The sequence below is a fragment of the Nilaparvata lugens genome, chromosome 6, assembly GCF_014356525.2.
Source record: "Nilaparvata lugens isolate BPH chromosome 6, ASM1435652v1, whole genome shotgun sequence".
NCBI lineage: Eukaryota > Metazoa > Arthropoda > Insecta > Hemiptera > Delphacidae > Nilaparvata > Nilaparvata lugens.
The window spans coordinates 14,208,194-14,227,993 of record NC_052509.1 but is presented as its reverse complement, the minus strand read 5'-3'; the positions used below and the strand labels follow the sequence as shown (position 1 = coordinate 14,227,993).

At 33.8% G+C, this 19,800-nt stretch overlaps 2 protein-coding genes across 3 annotated transcripts; both read right to left on the bottom strand.

Moving 5' to 3' along the window:
• Positions 1 to 1,319: 1,319 nt before the first annotated feature.
• Positions 1,320 to 10,545, bottom strand: LOC111051239. Its single transcript, XM_039431358.1, has 10 exons — positions 10,198 to 10,545; positions 6,871 to 7,013; positions 6,097 to 6,325; positions 5,292 to 5,483; positions 4,809 to 5,035; positions 3,902 to 4,187; positions 3,389 to 3,637; positions 2,881 to 3,048; positions 2,397 to 2,653; positions 1,320 to 1,593 (listed from the first exon to the last, which is right to left on the bottom strand). The coding sequence occupies exons 2-10, from the start codon at positions 6,936 to 6,938 to the stop codon at positions 1,320 to 1,322; spliced, it is 1,950 nt and encodes a 649-aa protein (XP_039287292.1). The 5' UTR covers positions 6,939 to 7,013; positions 10,198 to 10,545.
• Positions 10,546 to 13,325: 2,780 nt separating this feature from the next.
• Positions 13,326 to 17,908, bottom strand: LOC120351802. Of its 2 annotated transcripts, XM_039430172.1 has the most exons (3): positions 17,028 to 17,908; positions 15,948 to 16,242; positions 14,235 to 14,395 (listed from the first exon to the last, which is right to left on the bottom strand). In XM_039430172.1, the coding sequence occupies exons 1-3, from the start codon at positions 17,307 to 17,309 to the stop codon at positions 14,262 to 14,264; spliced, it is 711 nt and encodes a 236-aa protein (XP_039286106.1). In that variant the 5' UTR covers positions 17,310 to 17,908; the 3' UTR covers positions 14,235 to 14,261. The 2 variants fall into 2 exon arrangements, with proteins under 2 accessions (XP_039286107.1, XP_039286106.1); XM_039430173.1 differs by lacking the exons at positions 14,235 to 14,395; positions 15,948 to 16,242 and adding an exon at positions 13,326 to 13,458.
• Positions 17,909 to 19,800: the final 1,892 nt, after the last annotated feature.

Sequence of the window (19,800 nt, the reverse complement as noted above, 5' to 3'; positions counted from 1 at the left end):
TTGGAAGAATAAAAAGTTTAAACTCAACCACTTACATAATTGAACGTAATCTTTTAGGTTATTTAGACAAATCAGAATAAAAAATAAAAATACTTGGACAATTTCCTGATATTCAGATTACCTACCTCAGATTTTCTAGAGCTATGACCTTCCACTTTGGCTTTCGGAAGTGCTTATAATAGACAATAAATTATTTTCATATATATATTGTTTATTTTTCTGTGTGGCGAAAAATAACGTTCTCACCATGGGCAAAAATGTTTTTCCGGCTCTCAATCTTTTCTAGTCCTCGGCCTACGGCCTCGGACTTGAAAACCGATTTCGAGCCAGAAAAGTCTCATTTTCGGCCCTAGGTGCGAAATATACTATTTTCCGATCATTACTTTTTGAGATATGATCGCCTGAAGTTTGAATTTTTGGGACAGAACATTTCAAATTCGGTAAGATATAAATCCATGAGATTTAAGAGGATGGATTCTTCATGGTATTGTTGATCTAGTAAAACAAAATTTTTCTGAAAATATAAATTTTTAAGATAGTTATTCAATTTACTAAAAATAGCCAAAAATAACTTTAAGTTGAGTTATTTTTGGTAAATTGAATAACTTTTTCAAAAATTAATATTTTCAGATAATTTTTGTTTTACTAGATCAACAATACCATTAAGAATCTATCCTCTAAATTTCATGGATTTATATCTTACCGAATTTGATATGTTCTGTCCCAAAAATTCAAACTTCAGGCGCTCATATCTCAAAAAGTAATGATCGGAAAAAAATGTTTTCCTGAGAAAGCTTTTTCATTTTGATAGCTTGATGATATACAAATCGAAAAACTTTGAAAATTACCACCAGTAGAAAGTGTATTACTAGCCTTTGCACAGCCTTAATAGTGAGGTAGCCTACAGATGGTTCAGTCACGAGAAAAATCTCGAAATTGCAGCGGCCGTATATGGGACCAAGCTTTTTCTCACATCTTAACCATGGATCAACTGCTCATTAGAAAAAAATGTAATAAATAAGAAAACATTGGGATATTTTGCTAACAGGCTAGAGAAGACCGAAGATGAGAGTTTATCATCTTTCTAGTCATAGCATATGGGATACTATATGGACTATCTATTGAAAATTATGTTAAGAGCGTTTATTGATGGAGAAATGGATAAGGCATTTTTTGGAAAATGCATATGGAATTCGACATTTTAAAAAGATCAACATTAATATGATTACAACATTAATATTGTAATGTAAATAAATAAATAAAATCGTGAATGAGTGACGAAAGTTGTTGTATCAAATTGAAAAAAAAAACCCTTAAAATTATAAAGATGAAATACTTACGGGATATGAGATCCCTTTCTCAGTTATTGTGAACTCTTGAGCTAAATTTTCTTCATCTTGTAAGAATTTAATTTTCTTTTCGCAATATCTCATAGCTCGAGTCTCATCCACAACTCTGCATACAATTGCTGACAGAACATGACAAGTTCTACCCATTGTTGAACATTTCAGTGTCAACATCCTTCTTTGCATGGGCTGGAGTCTACCACACTTCGGTATCACTTCAAGTTTTAGTCGACCTTTAATAATAACCCTGGGGATTGAACAAAGTGAATCATAATTCATAATAGGAGAGATTAGAATCAATTTTTATATAGCATTAGGAGACTATACAATCGTGACATCAAGAGAAAAGGTGTACTAGAAATCAAAACTATATATAGGCTTCTATTCTATACTAATATTCTTTTTCAATCCGCTGCAATAGATGGAATCTCAATGGTTTAATCTCTCTGCTTTATTTTATCAAGAGATGTACTGCAACATCTCGGTGTTTATCGTAAATAAAGAAGTGTTTGAATTTTCACATCCTATACAAATATCTCATAAATCTGGTAAAAAATATATTGATAAAATTTTGTATAGTGCATTTGATTGCTTTATTAATACTGTCTGGTTTTTCTCCCAGGTAGTATCAAGATCAACAGGTAGTATAACAGGCTATGAATCGAATTGGAAAATAATTAAAAAAATAAGTAGGGTACATGGTACATGAGAGTAAATGTTTTTGGACAAGAAATTCATTCTATTCAAATTCCAAAACTTTATACTTTATTCGATTAGATAACGTTATTTTTCTTTATTAATTTTAATAACTTAATATTATAAATTACGATACTTAAGTATATACAATTATGGATGAAGTATACAAGCTACACAAGTTTGAATGGAAGGACTAGTTTTGAGAATACTCTGGAGCATAAGGAAGGAGTTGAATTTTAAGTTTTATGTTTAGTGCCGTTATAGAACCCACCATTGTTCTAAATAAACTTCTAAAAATAATTCACTAAGTGAGATGGGATTAGAATTATAGAATACTGTAAAATGGTAAATTACCTCTGCCAATGATATCGAAGTGTCTCGTCTGTATTGTTGTTTATGAAGAAGATTCGTTTTACAACATCGTTGGGGTGGATCACTGGAAAAGCTATATGATTAACTGATAATTCCAATTTCGATGAAGGAATCAAGCTCTTTCCAGTCGCCATCTTCTTGCACAATACATAAGGGTTGTACTCTGGGAACAGCTGTGAGCTTCCCCTCACAATCAAATTGCATTGTTTCTTGTTATCAATAAAAATGTTGTATTTTGCCTGTTAAAAAATAGCAAGTATAGCATATAGGAGTTGGTTTTTTCATGTACGAATTGATTATATTACCCTACATTTATTCTTCAATCTAAAATAAGGATAATAATCTACTAAAAGTCGTTGTCAACAATATTAGAAATGCATAAGGAAGAAATCTTAACAGATTATAAGAATTATAGACGGCATGAAAAGGTTTCGAAATTCTATAAGTCCAGCTTCATAATACTTACTTCGGTAGAATTAATAGTAACCGGCAGGTAGGAGAAAATTATAGGATGCTGAGAAAAAGGTTGAACACTTTCTGAAGGATTCAAACATTTTATATATTTTGTTCCACCACGAACTTTTCTTATTGTATAGTTTACTGAATGCTTGAATGGATTGTAAACCCATAGCACCTAAAACAGAAGAATTGTTGAGGATAATTGTCAGACATTGGAAAGTAATAATATAATCTGCAGATGGAAGATCAAAATTCAAAAATCATCATTAAGGCGACTGAAACAATTGAACTCACAGAATTATAGTCTAATAATTTAGAGGCTTTATTTTTAAGAAACCCTTCAACTCCCCAATCAAAAGTTCAAAGTTCTAAGACCAAGAATGAGAACAGCTTCAACTATAGGCTACTAACCATGAGAAAGCTCAAGGAAGGGAACAGCACAAGTCACAAGCTATAATTTGCCAAGAGTAACAAAATCAAGTACAGGTAGCCGGTACACAATATTAGTATTCTACCTGTGATTGTGATTTGAGCTCATTAATGAAGATTGGTTGCATTTCAAAGTTGATGACGTTATTGATTATTGTGGAGTCACAGGGGAATAAAGCTTTGTTCTCATCTGGAGCAACCCGTGAAAATACCAAAGATAATCTGGACCCCAATTCTGATCTATTTTCAGGAAAAAAATCCAATGCGAATTCTACTTTTTGTGCACCGGATGGAAAGTATTCGACTCTCACTGTCCAGAGCATTGTCTCAAAACTCTGAAAAATAAAAAATATTATCAACAAAATAAAGCATAAAGTTGAGACGATTGATTGATTATTCACCAATAATTAATTAATATTTCAATTGAGCAGACTACGCTACTGTACATTCTGTACAATTCTTTACTATATCGATCGAGATTTTTTTATTTTATTTTTACAAATTAATATTAATGGAGTCAACATTCCAGAACAAAAACTATCCAAAAATTAGCAGGTAATTATTCACATTGTGAAGAAAATAATGTTTAATGGATTCACCTGCAAAACCCCATGTGTCGGAATGATTATTATCTTATCGACATGCACGCAACACAATCTCTTCACAAAAGTATTAAATCCCATTCTTTTTTCTTCTGCCTTGCAGGAACACTGGTGATCATTTTTCCTCAATGACCATTCGATACCACAGTCAGATACGTTTTTTATCAACATAACGATGTCAATTTTATTGTTAAATGGTGGATGACTTGTCAGTACAGGCAGATTAATTTCTATTTCTTTTGAAAAGTCTTGAAATGACAATTTACCAAGAGCATCGTTGAGTCTATAAATGAATAAATTCAGTAATAATCAATTCATCATGATACATATGGTACTGAATATTTTGATAAAATAGTACAAAAGTAAACATTATGAATAAAAAATATTTTAATTAAATAACATTTTATTGACTTTTTGTGTCATCAAACTCCTGAATTTTTAATGTAATCAATTTTTAATCCGGTTATCTTCAAAAATATGTTTCTTCTTCTTTTAATGTGAAAACTTGCTGCAAGCTACCAGTTTTTCATTGGAGATGCGTATGACACTATAGTAGAAGCTGTTTCAATAATTATTATGTCCATAATCATATCTATAATAATTATCTTATCAGTTCTATTTATTAGTAAATATTCTCAATTCATTAAACATTTATATTATCCAAGAATAATGTGTTATATGTTTAATTATATGCTTATATATCAGCTAACAAACTACAATTACTATTGTAATCAATGATGATTTAATAGGATTCATAAAGATTTATCCTTTACACAATAAAATCACAAAGTTTACAAAGTCTGTTTAAAACCTTGGAACCTTTCTCGCAATTATTCTTTCAATATTATCAAAAGCTGTTCTTATTCTGAAAAATAAAAGGAGGAGGATCAACATCTTTACGGACCTGTTAATATCCAAAATATTCCAAATGTTATATTTGGTTAGGAATGGAATTGATTCAATCCTTACATCGACTATCTTCAATTTCGGATAAACTCCAATGATATCAAATGTGGCTAGATCCATCCAACTATCTGTTATAGGTTGTCTTGAGAATCGAGAGCTTCTAAGATTGCAGCCTATCTTTAGAGAATGCTGGTCTAGACATACGGGCTTGGCCTTCAACTTTACCTACAATTGAGAAAAATCAACGTAGAATGCGAGTACTTATGAATTATTTTCATCATAATCATATAGTTTGTCAAACTCATATTTTACTGTTTAAAAAAAGTCGTAAAGTTCATTCATCACCACATTATAAAAAAGTTCCAATTTTAGCTTAATCGAATGAATTGGAAAGGAAATAATATTTTTGAAAGCTACAGAGGCTACCTTACATTTTAGTTGACAATACAGTAGTATGAATAAAAGTATATTTTGCAAATACCTGAACACTTTCTCCAGCACCAATTGTTACTCTTGCAGGATGAAAAGAGATATCTTCTAATTCATTTCCAGAAAGTGTTTTACAACCTAGAGAAATGTGTAAAGTAGATTCTCCATCATTCGTAATCGTAAAGGTCTCTGATTTGTAACTTCCAAGAACAGTTTTACCAAGTGAGAAGTTGATTTTGTCAACCTACAAATTTAAATCATAATTTCACGTTAGATAACAAAATTAAAGAAAATATATCGTTTTTTCAATGTAATTCTCTTATAGAGAAATTCAGTTTTAGTATCACCAAAAACATATAATAATGAACATAAATATATAGGTAGTATAAAGTATCATTCATAATAGAATTATATATAGACAATGAATATTTGTATTTTATGATAGAATGTATCATACAAGATAATTATGCGATATTATTGTATTTTATATGTATTGAACTGTAATAATGAGCAAGGTATTATTCTCCTTTCGTACGTATTTAGTAAAATAGATGGTGATAGCCTATTTCAACAATGATAAAAACAACATGACTGAATTTTATATTGAAAACGCTTTAATTTAATGAAATTAAATTGCTAATTAACTTGATGTGTTCACTCCACATTTTCAAGAGGGTAAATTAGTACGCATTTAAAATTTACCAGTAGCAACATCTTGACTAATAAGGGTTTCAAATTGATCAGAGATCGAGAACCATATAGAAATTTCGAGTATACAAATGTAGAATATCGTCAGATTGAACTACAGACATAGCTTCAAAAGTGGTTAGGAAATTTGAAATTTTGGAAAATATTACCTTTAAGTGGCCTGCTTTGCATTCTCCTTTGATGAGAATTGGTATTCTTTTGAAAACCTCTTCGGAATCGATCTTGTGAATCAATAATGTTACGGTGCATTCATATTCTCCAGTATTCACGGGCATGAAATGCCAGAAAGATTTCCTGAATTCATTTCCATTGATCAAACTAGTCAATTTTGGGAGTTTGAATGCCGAAGGTGGTTCATTATTGCTTTCAAAAGAATACCTTGAAAAAATAAATAACAATTACTGTATTAGAGTAAGATAAATTGAAGTCTACATTCTCAAAGTGAACAATGTTCAGTTATCCACTGTACAGAATATAATGTCCCAGTTTATTAATTTAACATGAAAGGTATTCATCGAAAAATTTAATTAATAAGAACCATGATAAGAGCTGTTTATGAGAATGATTAAGCTCGAAAAAACACACCAATTTTGAAAATAAGATTCAATCATTTCATAAAATTAATACAGTAATCAATCTTATCAGATAAATGTAATGTGTTTTATCTTGGTTGATTTTTGCATTTTGATTCAGTTTGCTCAATCAAGAGTCTTCAATTGAGATTTTTCTATTTATAATTCACACATATAATATATATTTATTGTCAATTAATCATATGATCACAAATAAATCGCTTATCTAGTTTTCTTTCAGTTTTCTCGATATTAGAAATAGAAATAGGTCATCGTTCTATCAAATTAAGGGCCTAGTTTTGTACGTGGAAAACTCCGTGAAGTTTATTGTGGATTTGTAAAGTGTTTCACCTCATACAGCAGATCGTTGGATTTTTCAATCCAACGCTGATGGTCTGACAGCAGAGTGGATGAGTCATCGGAAATTTCAAAGGCTTTCCGTCATTTATGATCAGAGTGGGTTTTCCAATTGTTTGAATAATGTTTATGTAAACCTGAAAACAAACCACATTATACAAAATTGAAAAAATGAAGCTTTTATAAATTATTTTCTACATTGAATCAAAAGAATTCTGAAATGTGTTGACACAGTTATTCAATGAAATTCAGTAGGCTAATAGTAATTGACAATTTGCCAGAGAAATATACTAAAAGATTTATTATAAGAAACATACCTATATAGTCTATGGAAACCTTAGATGGCAGCATTGCTCTTATAGAATACAGTGCTGCCAGATTTCACAGAATCCAGCGAGCCTGTGAGCTAATTGTGTAAGAGAAAGAGCGAAAAAGAGAGCATGTGCATTTTTGATAGAATAAGCATAAAAGCGGCAAAAGTGTGCTCTTATCGTTATTTTGAAAAAACATTGGCCATAAAGCCCCGTGTTGCAAACTATGGTTTGCACGGACTATAGTAGACTACTAAAATAGAAACAGCATACGAACACAAGTTCATCAGTACACCTCTCTCCAACTAGAACAAACTTAGTTTTTCAGATGATATTAGTCTATATAAATAAAAATCGAGACTCAAATTTTGACATTCAATAACTTTTCTATGTGTACACCGAATTTTTTATGATTTTTTTAGTTGTGTTCGTTATGTTCAGGACCAGGTTTATGGCCTATCAAATTTATAATCCGACTTCAGGACTCTTTCCTACGGTCCTTCAAAGTTTACATGTAATCCTTATGGGAGAAGATTTGTGAGCTGGCCACACACAGAAATAAAAATCAGCTGTTATAATCATTGCGTCATCCAACAGCCGTCGGTAGATAGTTCAGACAAGAGTGTTTGCTGCTCCATAACCGCCCATGTATTTTATTCCAAACGCCCCGACAAAAACATAATGACTTTTCTGTGTGTAACCATTTAGCAGTGCAACCTCAGGTTTAAGACCTACATGCTCTAAAGAAATTGCTTTGTTTAGAATAATAAATTGTGCTGTCTTCGGTGTTCAGAATTTATTGATTTTTAGTAAATTATTTATTTGGCAGTTGGAAAATCTATATATATAAAAGCGAAATGGCACTCACTCGCATAACTAAAAATCTACCGGACCAAAAACGTCCAAATTTGGTAGGTATGTTCAGTTGGCCCTTTAGAGGCGCACTAAGAAATCTTTTGGCCATATTTTAACTCTAAGGGTTGTTTTTTAGGGTTTAAAGTTCGTCTTTTAGCATGTATATTCTTCTTCTCCCAAACTGTTAATTATAATTGAAATTTCCATATCATATGTTACTATAGAACTATAATCTAGATAGAGTACCTCTTCGAAACAGTTGTAAACTGGCAACTAAATTAATAATTTTGTCAAGTTGGCATTAAGTTGAGTTGACTTTGTTAGGTTGGCACCAAGTTGAAAATTTAAATGCATTTATCGCGGAAAAATTTATTGGGCACTGCTACTTCAATCCTGGGAATATTATATTACTAGCCGTCAGGCTCGCTTCGCTCGCCATATCCGTTTAGCCAGACGTTTAGTCTGGACCCCCGACTGGATCGTCCTAACATATGATGAAAATGCTCAAATGAAAAATGCAGGCGAGCGGAGCGAGCCTGCTGATCTTATTCTTGGACGATCCAGTCGGGGGTCCAGGGGGCGGAGCCCCCTGGCTAGACGGATATGGCGAGCGAAGCGAGCCTGACGTCTAGTTATCTATATACCTGAAATAGTCGCTCTATCAACTGCAACAAGTCCCATATCTCTAAAAATTCCAAGAGCTCCACCCCATCTATGCAAAGTTTAATTTTAGATTCTCAATTATCAGGCTTCAGATACAATTTGAACAAAAAATTTCAATAGGAAAAGATTGAGCATAAAAATCTCTACAACTTATATTCAATAACATTTTCACCTAAAATTGAAAATAAGCTCGAAATTCGAGAAAATGTTATTATTTCAATTGCAAACTGTTGGCAACTGTTGATTCTATTAAATCATTCACTAGAGATAGCAGACTTCGTGTGTCTCCAGCGTTATTTTCCTGTCACCAGCTGGCTTAGATCTTTGTTTATAAGTACACTTGAGATGCGCGGGAACACTAGCGTCAGGTGATCAATTTTCATAACGGCAAGGAAAGTTGTGTGAGTGCGCCACACCAGATTTTCATGTGTGCGCCGAATTTTTGATGATTTTTTAGTTGTGTTCGTTATGTTCAGGAGCAGGTTTATGGTCAAAAAATCTATGTAATTTATAATCCGATTTCAGGACTCTTTCCTACGGTCCTTAAAAGTTTACATGTAATCCTTATGGGAGAAGATTTTTGAGCTGGCCACACACAGAAATAAAAATCAGCTGTTATAATCATTGCGTCATCCAACAGCCGTCGGTAGATAGTTGTAGACAAGAGTGTTTGCTGCTCCATAACCGCCCATGTATTTTATTCTAAACGCTCCGACTAAAAACATAATGACTTTTCTGTGTGTAACCATCCAGCAGTACGGCCTCAGGTTTAAGACCTACATGCTCTAAAGACATTGCTTTGTTTCGAATAATTGTGATGTCTTCGGTGTTCAGAATTTATTGATTTTTAGTAAATTATTTATTTGGCAGTTGGAAAATTATCTATATAAATAAAATGCTGCATCGTGCCTACTCAGGTGTGCATCCAGCTGAAGTTTGTCATGAGATGCATTAAGCAGCGTCTACACCAAAGTTATTAACAAAATGTTAATAACTTAATCCTTATAGATTCAATTAGATTGAACAGAGCTTGACAAACACATTTATGTTCATCATGTGCATGATAAGTTATTTTCAATCTAATAGAATCTATAATTATTAAGTTATTCACATTTTGTTGATAGCTTTGGTGTAAACGCAGCTTATACTATTTGGCGGTACGAAGTTCGCCGGGCCAGCTAGTTAGTAATAGAAATAAAAAACTTTTCAGATGATATTACCTACCGATTTCATATCTCAAATAATCTAAAGAGGTGTATTCAATAATATCAATTTCTATTATATATTTACATTTCCATCCACTTCCAAATTACACCTCCTTGGAAGGGTTATCACTTGACGAACGACTTCTCTAAATATCAAGTTGAAAACCGCTTCCCGTTGGTTCGAAACCCACCTACATCTAAAGGTCCATTCATCTCTCATCATTATCAGTCCCATTAACCACACTTCACAGTTGACAAAAAATGTATTAGGTGATGCCTTTTCATACCTGATAATCCAAGTTCAGTTCAAGAGTCAATGTCTCGTTCAAGGACTTACTACATGGATTATTAGAAGCAGCAAGTTTACTTTTGACAGTGAATATTTGATATGGGCCATGCACCACTCCTTCTTTTGGTTCAATGTCTAAGGAGCTGTGAAATGTGTAGCGTATTGATAAAATGAGATAGGAGTAGTCTAATATACGAATTGCACAATAATTTTAACATTTAAAAAGACATTATACTTGAATCTTTTTTAGGAAATTGTATTTTATAAGAAGGAACACATTGAGGCTTAATGATGCTCTTTTAGACATTGAAAATAATTATGTACCTACTTCTTAGGTGATTCTTTCAAAAAGTAGTAAATTCTAGTTGAAACATAGAGAAAACCCTGCTAACGGCTTAAAGTTATTTGGCCCGGTTGTACTAAAGCCTTCTTTGATTGTTTCTCGTGGTATTTAATCATGATCAAAAAATTTTTTTTCAACCAGGCCTTAGTAATTCTCACGTTATAGAGGTAACGCGACTTTTTAATATTTTTAAGCAATAATTCATTTATAAAGCCAAAATATAAAATTATTTTCAAGTATTTTTTTGTTTATCCGAAGTCTAGATGCGATAATAAATTCTAAAAGTACTTCAATATACATACCATGAATGTAATTTGAACATCATTGGAAGGTGACCATGTCGTTTCAATGTAAAAGTCCTAATATTATTAGAATTGTCTTGGCATGAAAACAAATGAACAGTATTTTTCTGCAAATCCAAACTATATTCAGCTATCCAAGAATAGTTTTGGAACGAATTTCCTTGAAAATAGAAATCAATCATTATATTATCTAATTGGCATTATTTGTTAAAGTATATCCTTTAATAAACGATAATGTACATTGTTTTCATTATGCTTTTGCTAATGTCACACTTACGAAAACATTATCTGTTCAGAATTGTTTGATAGAAGTTGAAAAATTTCAATACATAGCCTATGAATACGTTTTCTAGAGAAAATAAGATCAACAGTAACCCTTGAGGTAAATGTATTTATCTTCATGCATGAATTAATTTTTTGTCTCTCTCTAATTTCCCTGATCTACAATATTATCAATATATTGATGGACTCATTTTTCAGATTACAGCAGCCGAGCTTGTTTTCAGAGAAATGCATGTTCACTAAGAAAGACTAATATAAAGTAGAATAATGTAGTACGGTACCGTATGAATTTTCTTAGTTAATCAAACAGTTATCGTCAAACATACAATAGGAAGAATCCAGCCGGGACAGGAGCATCTCTCCTTCTCTCGCCCCTCCACACCAGCTGCCTTGAGGAAGATCATACGCTCTTTCAAATCCTCTTGAAGTCCAGATGTGTTTGGCATGTCTATGAGCATTCTAAGAGAGGTTGCTGATGCCATTGCAGTTCCTCTCTCTCTCTGCATCTGTCAATGAGTGCTTGAGGTCTGGAAATTTTTCTGATTTCTTGAAAACATCAAGAACTGTCCCAGTCTTCAAGAAGGGTGATCGTGAGAACCTTCTTAGTTTCATGTCAATCTCCATAACTCCTGTCTTTGGCAAGGTGATTGAGGCAGTGATAAAGCCTCAGCTGGAGGCTTTCTTCGAGGAGAATGGTCTGTTCTCCAACATGCAGTTTGGCTTCCGAGTTGGGAGATCAACAGTGGGTGCAGTCGACCATGTAGCTGAGCGGATTGATGCTGCCTTCGAGGATGGTGAATCTCTTGCTCTGGCTCTCTGTGATCTGAGCCGAGCTTTCGACTGTGTGGACCATCACATTCTACTTAGAAAACTCAGTTTCTACGGTCTAAGGGACTCGGCCCTTTCCATCTTGGACTCATACCTTTCTGAAAGGACTAAGCTTGTCTCCCTCAGTGGTGCAAATTCCCAGACCCTTCCGGTGGCTTTTGGTGTTCCTCAGGGATCGGTACTGGGGCCATCACTGTTCCTTGTTATGATAAATGACCTCGACGACCATGGTTCTTCTCTGATGTTTGCGGATGATGCATCACTGCTGTCATCTGGTGCTGAGCTTGAGCGGGTTTTGGAGGCGTCTGCGGAGCATCTTCGATCTGCCACTTCATGGTTCCTAGCTAATCGATTCCAGCTGAATGAGGATAAGACACAAAAGATCATCTGCAGCTTGTCACGAGAACAGCGTGACCTTCAGAATCCAGCAGTAAAGCTGCTGAGTTTTGTCTTGGATTGCAAACTTAGCTGGAACAGTCATTTACAGCAGGTAACCAGCCGACTCTCCCGCATTTGCTTCCTGTTGCTAAAGATGAGGGGCCTGGTGACGGAGAGGTATCTGTTAATGATGTATCACGCTCTCTTCCATTGCCACATCACCTATGGATTGCTCTCTTATGGGGTCATTTGGCAGTAGCTGCTGATGTACTGAGGCTGCAAAAGATGGCTTCAAGAATTATAACAGGCAGTGACCATCTTGCCCACTGCAAGCCCATCTTTGCTCACCTTGGTGTACTGACTGTCTTGAGCCATTACATCCTCCTGTGCTTGGTGTATGTCAAGAAGATACAGCATACTCTAGCTGCCCGTAGTGACATCCACCGCCACAACACCAGGCGCAGTGAGCAGTTGGATATCCCCAGGAGATGCCTCCACCGATCACAGGCCAGTTATAGGATTTCAGCTCAGAAATTCTACAACAAGCTGCCTAATAGTGTGAAGCAATTGGATGAGGCCGTCTTCCGGAGAACCGTCCGGAAGCTACTGTGTAACAAGGCATATTACAGTGTGAATGAATTTATGGGTGATAATTTGAAGTTTTACTTAGAGCGCGAGTACTGGATCACTGCCATCTGAACTGTTACAGTTTTTGTTGAATGTGTTTTGTACGTGCTTTGATTTTTTGACGCAATCGATTCCACAATTGTGGGTAATGGATGAAGCAGAAGGTATTAAAGGGATACAGTATTGGGAAATCATAAATTAGATAAGGAATTAATAAATGAGGAAGTTGATTAAATCAGTTATGAGCAATTATAAATGTTATAATATACATATTAATAATAATATTTAGTTGATTTATATTGAAATAACTCACCAATAATGATGATTTTGATTGGAATAAGAATTATCGTCTCCATCCAGAGAAGAATGGCATCGAATCTACCAGAGTAGAACTTATCGTGTTGAGTGGGTGTGAAAAATAAGTCCAAATTCATTGTTTGAGAAGGCGAAATCGTATCATGCTCTTGATGAATCCTGAACACTTTATTCTTTCCAAGATCTGAAAAAAGGTTCAATAACATGATAGGAAATTTCCAATGACATGATAGGAAATTGATGCAATCAACATCAAGATAATTGGTTGTGGTCTCGATGATGAATTAATCCAAAGTTTTAGAAAAAAGATTGAAATTTCATGTATGTTCGATCTTTATAGCAGATTCTCACTACAATAGAATAAACAAAATACTAGTTTATTGCCTATATTTACACACTTAAAAAATTATTGTGGGTGAAGTGGCTAATATTCTCCTAATATTCATCCAATGTTTAAGTGCCAAAAACTATAGAAGAAATTGGATTTCAGAAGTCAATACTTTCTACAAACAGACTGTAGGTCATTTATAGTAACTATATAAATAATGCTTATAATTATAAATAACTATTGGTGATTTACGATTCACAAGATTTGTGTGTAGGGATGTCAATCTCGGGATCCCGAATTCCGGTCCATTTTTGATACCTAACAATCCCGGGATTTTCGGGATTAGAAATTTCACTTTTATTTACATAATATACTGTACTCTGTACTGGCTAAATAGAATCATAGAAAAAGGATAAGCGTAAGTTTTGTTTGACAATTTTTTTGTCTCTGATAGAATTCAAATTATCGGTTCGCATCATTTGCAGAATGGTTGTTGATCGGCTGTTATGCCTCTACGTTTATTGTTTCTGTTTACACAGCATCACAATTACCAGTTTAGACCAGTTAGTAAAGAATAATTCTATTCTATTCTCTATTACATTCTATACTCACTGGTCTAGAAGGGCATATAGTGCTGATGTCATTTCCTTGAAATGCACTCAGAACTTAAAAAAGACTTCAGAAATCAGAAATAAACAAGCATCATATTCACTCTCTGTGTAATTATTCCTCATTATCTTCTCTCTCTCTGTCATGAGTAGAATATCCAGTTGAAGTGAATATATAGCTGGTTCTACAAAATTCAATTTAGTAGTGGTTCAGCTTTTGAATAAAGTTACTCCTAATCTTCAAAACATTTATAGGAATAGAATGTTTAATTTTAATAGTATTCATAAGTATTTTTCCATTCCAATAATATCCTCTCCCTCTATGAGCCCTTTTTCATCTCCACACACTGTTACTGAACATGTAGTTGAGGAGAAACAATTTATTGGTTAAAAGTGCATGAAACTGATTTTTGTCAATCCCGGGATCAGTCCTGGGATCCCGGGATCAATATTGGATAATTCCGAAATGCCGGTATTAGAATTCAGTCCCGGGATTGACATCCCTATATGTGTGGTTTTATCAGATCGGGCAGTATCGGGCAGTAACCTCAACTTCTTTTACGGTGTATATACTATTCTTTGTTTCAGATCTAGATATTAATAACTTTCATCAGCATTTTACTAGCCGAAACATTATAAAAAAATCAAATGTTCCTATAAAGCTGATGTGTAATTAAAAATTGTTTTTAAAAATATTGATGTATCGAGAGATAAAGTTACAAGTAGATGGTTTATCTGTGAGCCGCTCTGCTATTTCCGAAAAATACAAAGAAATCTATCACAATCTAGTCTTATTTTCCATAAAGCACATGACTGCATGAATGCATTTACGCACAGACATGAGCTGACCATAGTAAGCTAAACCCACCATGTGTGGGACTGTCCATCCTTGTGTGTAAATAATTGAGAGCCCAGCCGTGTAGAGGGCGTTTGGTCTGGTGGACAGAGTGCTTGCGTGGCAGCCTAGACACACCGGGTTCAAACCCTCTTATTACCAAAAGTTTTTAACCAGGTCACTCATCCTGTGTTATCGGATGGGCACGTTAAATTGTCGGTCCCGGCTGAAGTATAACAGTCGTAAGACCTACTGACGGCTTGAATTATATATTGAGGCGAGGTACACGACCTTCCAACAAGGGACTCCCCACTAACAAAAGCCATATGAATTTACTTTTTATTGTCGTGCATCCCGCACGGCATACAGTACTACTAGCAAAAGTCAACGCAAAAAGTGTTAATGATATATTTTATAGTAATTGTAAAACTAGTAGTTCTGTGAACAGTAGACCTCACGAAGTATTCTCATCCACAAGTACTGATTGAAACTATAGACCTTATGGAGATACAGAAATAGACTGCTGGCTTCTCCACACATATTTGTAATCACTTGTCAGCTGATTTATGATGAATATTTCTATAGTCTGATTTTTACTCTAATATTGGCGTATGAAGGAGGCTCCTTTTTCCTTTTATATAATCCTTGAAATGCTAAATTTCCAAAAACCTTGTATATACGTCGACGCGCAATTAAAAAAGGAACATACCTGTCAAATTTCATGAAAATCTATTACCGCGTTTCGCATCAGTAAATGCGCAACATATAAACATTCAAACATTAAGAGAAATGCCAAACCGTCGACTTGAATCTTAGACCTCCCTTCGCTCGGTCAATAAATGTTTCTAACGCAATTATTTCGAACTATCTGCTACTCAAAAGTCGAGGGCTTGATTGCTAACCTGTTTGACCCATTGATATCCACTGGATAGTTGTTTCTGCTCCACTAAAATTGGTTAGTGTGATCGTTGTCTGTTTAACATCACCGAATCTACATGTACCGAAGTCAATGTAGTGCTCGGATAATTTTATGCAGTTTCTATTGCTTTCATTGCCATCGATAATTCTCTTCAATTCATCAGTAGAAATTTCATTTTGTGGGAAAAACGTTTTGATACTATGAAATAGCATTGGTTTGTCATTTTGTCCGTTGGTCATTTTTTTCTCGGTGCAAACAATGTAGATTGAAATTGGTGGCTGAAAATAGAATGTAGATAAGTGATGAATTTTCCACATTCTGTATTGTACCATTCATATTCAGATATTCATCAACTCGAAATAAAGATTGCTCTAATAAGATTAAGTGAATTCAACTACGACGTATTACATTCAATAAATTTCTGCACAATTACTTTCCAGTCATGTTAAGTTTGGGGGCAAAGCCCCCACTTGGAAGGACCGATGCTAGCTATCGATGTTAATGTGTTTCAATTTGGGGTTTCATTGACACTGATCTTTTACATGCAAATTATGTTCCTCTCCACCAACGAGACGACTGTTCCACGTGGAGTCAGAGCATAATTTCGTGGCAACAGGGAAATGCAAGTTTGAAATATTCCCAAAGACTAGTGTACCATCGCTGACGGAAATACAAGTTAGACGGAAATACCCGGATGCAAGTTGGCAAAATCTTGATGTGAGAGAATCATTTTTCAACTCGAAAATTTCTCACGATAAAAATTCAACTACATGATCACTGGTGTCTCATTGATAAAGTCCTAATTCTTCACTGTTTTGAATAAACCAAATCAATAAATAAATCACAAACTTCTTTCAATTCTATCACCTATTCATTGTATTATTTATTCATCTCTATAGTAGAAAATAAAACTTGAATATCTACTAGTAAACATATTTTTGTTTAATACTAATTTAATAATAATTCATAATTTAAATATTCATTTGAATAAAATTAATTTCACAGTAATTTCCATCTGTAGGTAGGTGCCTATACTAGTAAACCTTACATCCACTTAACTTACATGATGTTCAATCAAGCACATGAATTGATGGAATTTCTGGCCTCTCAACTTGTTTGCATAGCTGGTTATTATGCGCAACTTTTGGAAAGGTTGCAGTAATCCGAAATCCGGTGTAAACTTGACACAATCTACCCCATTGCAGTCAAACATGAAGTTGGTAACAACATTACTGCAATTTTCAATAAAGAATGTTTTCTTCTGAACTTCGTGCAGTAATTTTCCATCGAATTTTACTACATTAGTAGGAATGATTACTCTTGGTCCTGGAAATGCAGAATGCATAAAATAGAAATGAGAAATATTGTAGAACACAAACTAAAACGTGGATGTAGGCCTACTTATTAGGTAGTAGAACTGGTATTTGATTATCCCAAGGGAGGTTTTCCGTTGCAAAACAGTACCGTATAGTGTGTTTCTTTCACTCTATAAATGTTGAAAAAATCTTAATGTTTTACAGAAAAATGTTGGAGTTGTGCATTTTGATTGCTTGGATGAAAAATGCAGAAAACACAGAAATAGAGGGATTAGGAACACTAATTTAATCTATTAAAACGTTTAATGTAGGTAACTGTCTTTAGCTTTGGAAAAGTATTCAAATGTATAATATACATTATATTGGAAATATATAGTCCTACTAGACATGTAACTATCATAACACTAGGCAGCATGTTGTTAAAATACGAAAAGCAATATAATAAACAGCATCGTACAGTCAAACGTTCACTGAGATATGCGTTGTTTGATGACAAAGCAGTCAATGAAAATATACGGTACCTATATAAGATATCAAAATCTACGACAGTAACAAAGACTTTATGCATCGCCAATAATTTTCCAAGGTAGATTAAATTAATTATTATTAAACGAAAATCCCAATTGCTGTGAATCAACCCGAAGACTTCTGCTACTGCAAATACTGACAACAGGGTAAACAGCAAGATGGAAATTCGATGAGAGCTACTATACAAAAATTATTTGACAACCCGGGAATTTCGGGCATTTAATTGGGATTTTCGTTAAATAATTATTCATTAATTAACATTTGAACAAATTCAAATTCAAATTCAAATTCAAATTCAAATTCAAATTCAAATTCAAATTCAAATTCAAATTCAAATTCAAATTCAAATTTTATTTATTCAAGTAAGTTACAATACATTCTGGTTCATACACGAATCTACAATAAATTACAGTACAACAGCCAATTATGCAGCAAATTTCACATATTATGAAAACTTATTAATTACAATGAAGATTGAATGCAACATTAGAATATTGATAATATAGTATTGTAATATAACTACATAAATCAGCGGTGTTTCAACAATGAATAAATGATAATTTCAATGAATAAATATACACCCCACTATATATTATATGTGTTGGGGTATAAGTAATTAGTTGCTTATTGCGTGTAATAATTACTATTTACAAACTTCATTCACTGATATGGGATTAAAGTTTTTTATAATAAAATTAGTAAAAATGTATAATACAAACAAACAAAATTATGGAATTAGTAAATAAATATTAATGTTCTATTAAGGATAATAATAAGAAAGGTTATTTTTAGAAAAATGAAAAACAGTAAAGAGTGGAATGAAGAATAAATAGTTTCAATATTTACAGTCTAACTAAATTTTCACAATTTTCCACTCCAATATCAACCAACCAGGAAAATAAACTTTTCTTGAACCTGTGTCTATTGAATTCTTCCCTAATGTAACTTGGTATTGAATTATAAATTTTGGTCCCAAATATGTGTAGTTTCTTTGCCCAAATGTAGTGTTCATCCTTGGTACTATTGAATACGTGTTTCTCTGCCTTGTTTGATGGTTATGATCTGCCAGTCTTATGTGTTCGTTGTTTCTCCTCATTCGCGTGATGATAGCCTGGATGTAGAGTTGTCTTACACTCAGTACTTTACTGTCCTTGAAAAGAATGTTCGTGGGGAATTGATTCTCCTTGAAGCCTATTATTTTTAGTATTCGTTTTTGAAGTTTATAGAGAGGTTCAACATGTGTAAAATTCGTAGCTCCCCAGATTATTATGACGTATCTTAAAATTGATTGCACTAAAGAAAAATAAACAGTTTTTAATGTCTCATAGTTGAGGATTTTACGGAGTTGATAGAATTTGTAGAGAAGCTTCCTGATCCGGGTAATTGATAGATTAATGTGCTTGTCCCATTTGAATTTGTTGTCCACTATTGTTCCTAAATATTTTATTTCATTGACTTGTTGAATTGAAGGGCAATCACACGGGTTGTTGGTGCTTCCACAGTGATGCAGGATTATTGAAGAATCCGGTGGTCTCGTCCGTTCTGTCAGAGAAAAGGCTAAAAATTTCGTTTTTGTTGCATTTACTGTAAGCAAATTTTCTCTTAACCATTTATCGACTTTGATCAATTCTTCCTGTGCCAGATTAAAAACTTCCTCCCAGGTGTTTCCTTCAAATAGTATACACGTATCATCAGCAAAAGCTATTACTCTTCCTCTTATCTTAATTGAACATAGCTCATTTGCATATGCCAAATACAGAATTGGCCCAAGAACTGTTCCTTGGGGAATCCCAAACTTCATCGTTCCCTCTGAACTGAGATGTTCTTCAACTTTGACTTTTTGACGCCGGTCACAGAGGTATGATCTAAACCATGCTAGAGGAACTCCTCTAATTCCCATGGCTTCTAATTTCTTCAGCAGCAAACTGTGATTAACAGTGTCAAAAGCTTTTGCTAGGTCCAGGAACACTGCTGCACATTTTTTGTTTCTGT

Bases quoted from the DNA above. Each gene is read 5' to 3' on its own strand.
- LOC111051239 (XM_039431358.1), bottom strand. From the start codon at position 6,938: ATGACTCATCCACTCTGCTGTCAGACCATCAGCGTTGGATTGAAAAAT. The intron at 3,049-3,388 runs GTAGAATACTAA...CTTCTGTTTTAG, and splicing joins AGCTCAAATCACAATCACAG to GTGCTATGGGTTTACAATCC. The intron at 1,594-2,396 runs GTAATTTACCAT...TTCAATCCCCAG, and splicing joins CTTCGATATCATTGGCAGAG to GGTTATTATTAAAGGTCGAC.
- LOC120351802 (XM_039430172.1), bottom strand. From the start codon at position 17,309: ATGCATTCTGCATTTCCAGGACCAAGAGTAATCATTCCTACTAATGTA. The intron at 16,243-17,027 runs GTAAGTTAAGTG...TTCTATTTTCAG, and splicing joins TGTGCTTGATTGAACATCAT to CCACCAATTTCAATCTACAT. The intron at 14,396-15,947 runs GTTAGCAATCAA...TGAATTTTGTAG, and splicing joins GATATCAATGGGTCAAACAG to AACCAGCTATATATTCACTT.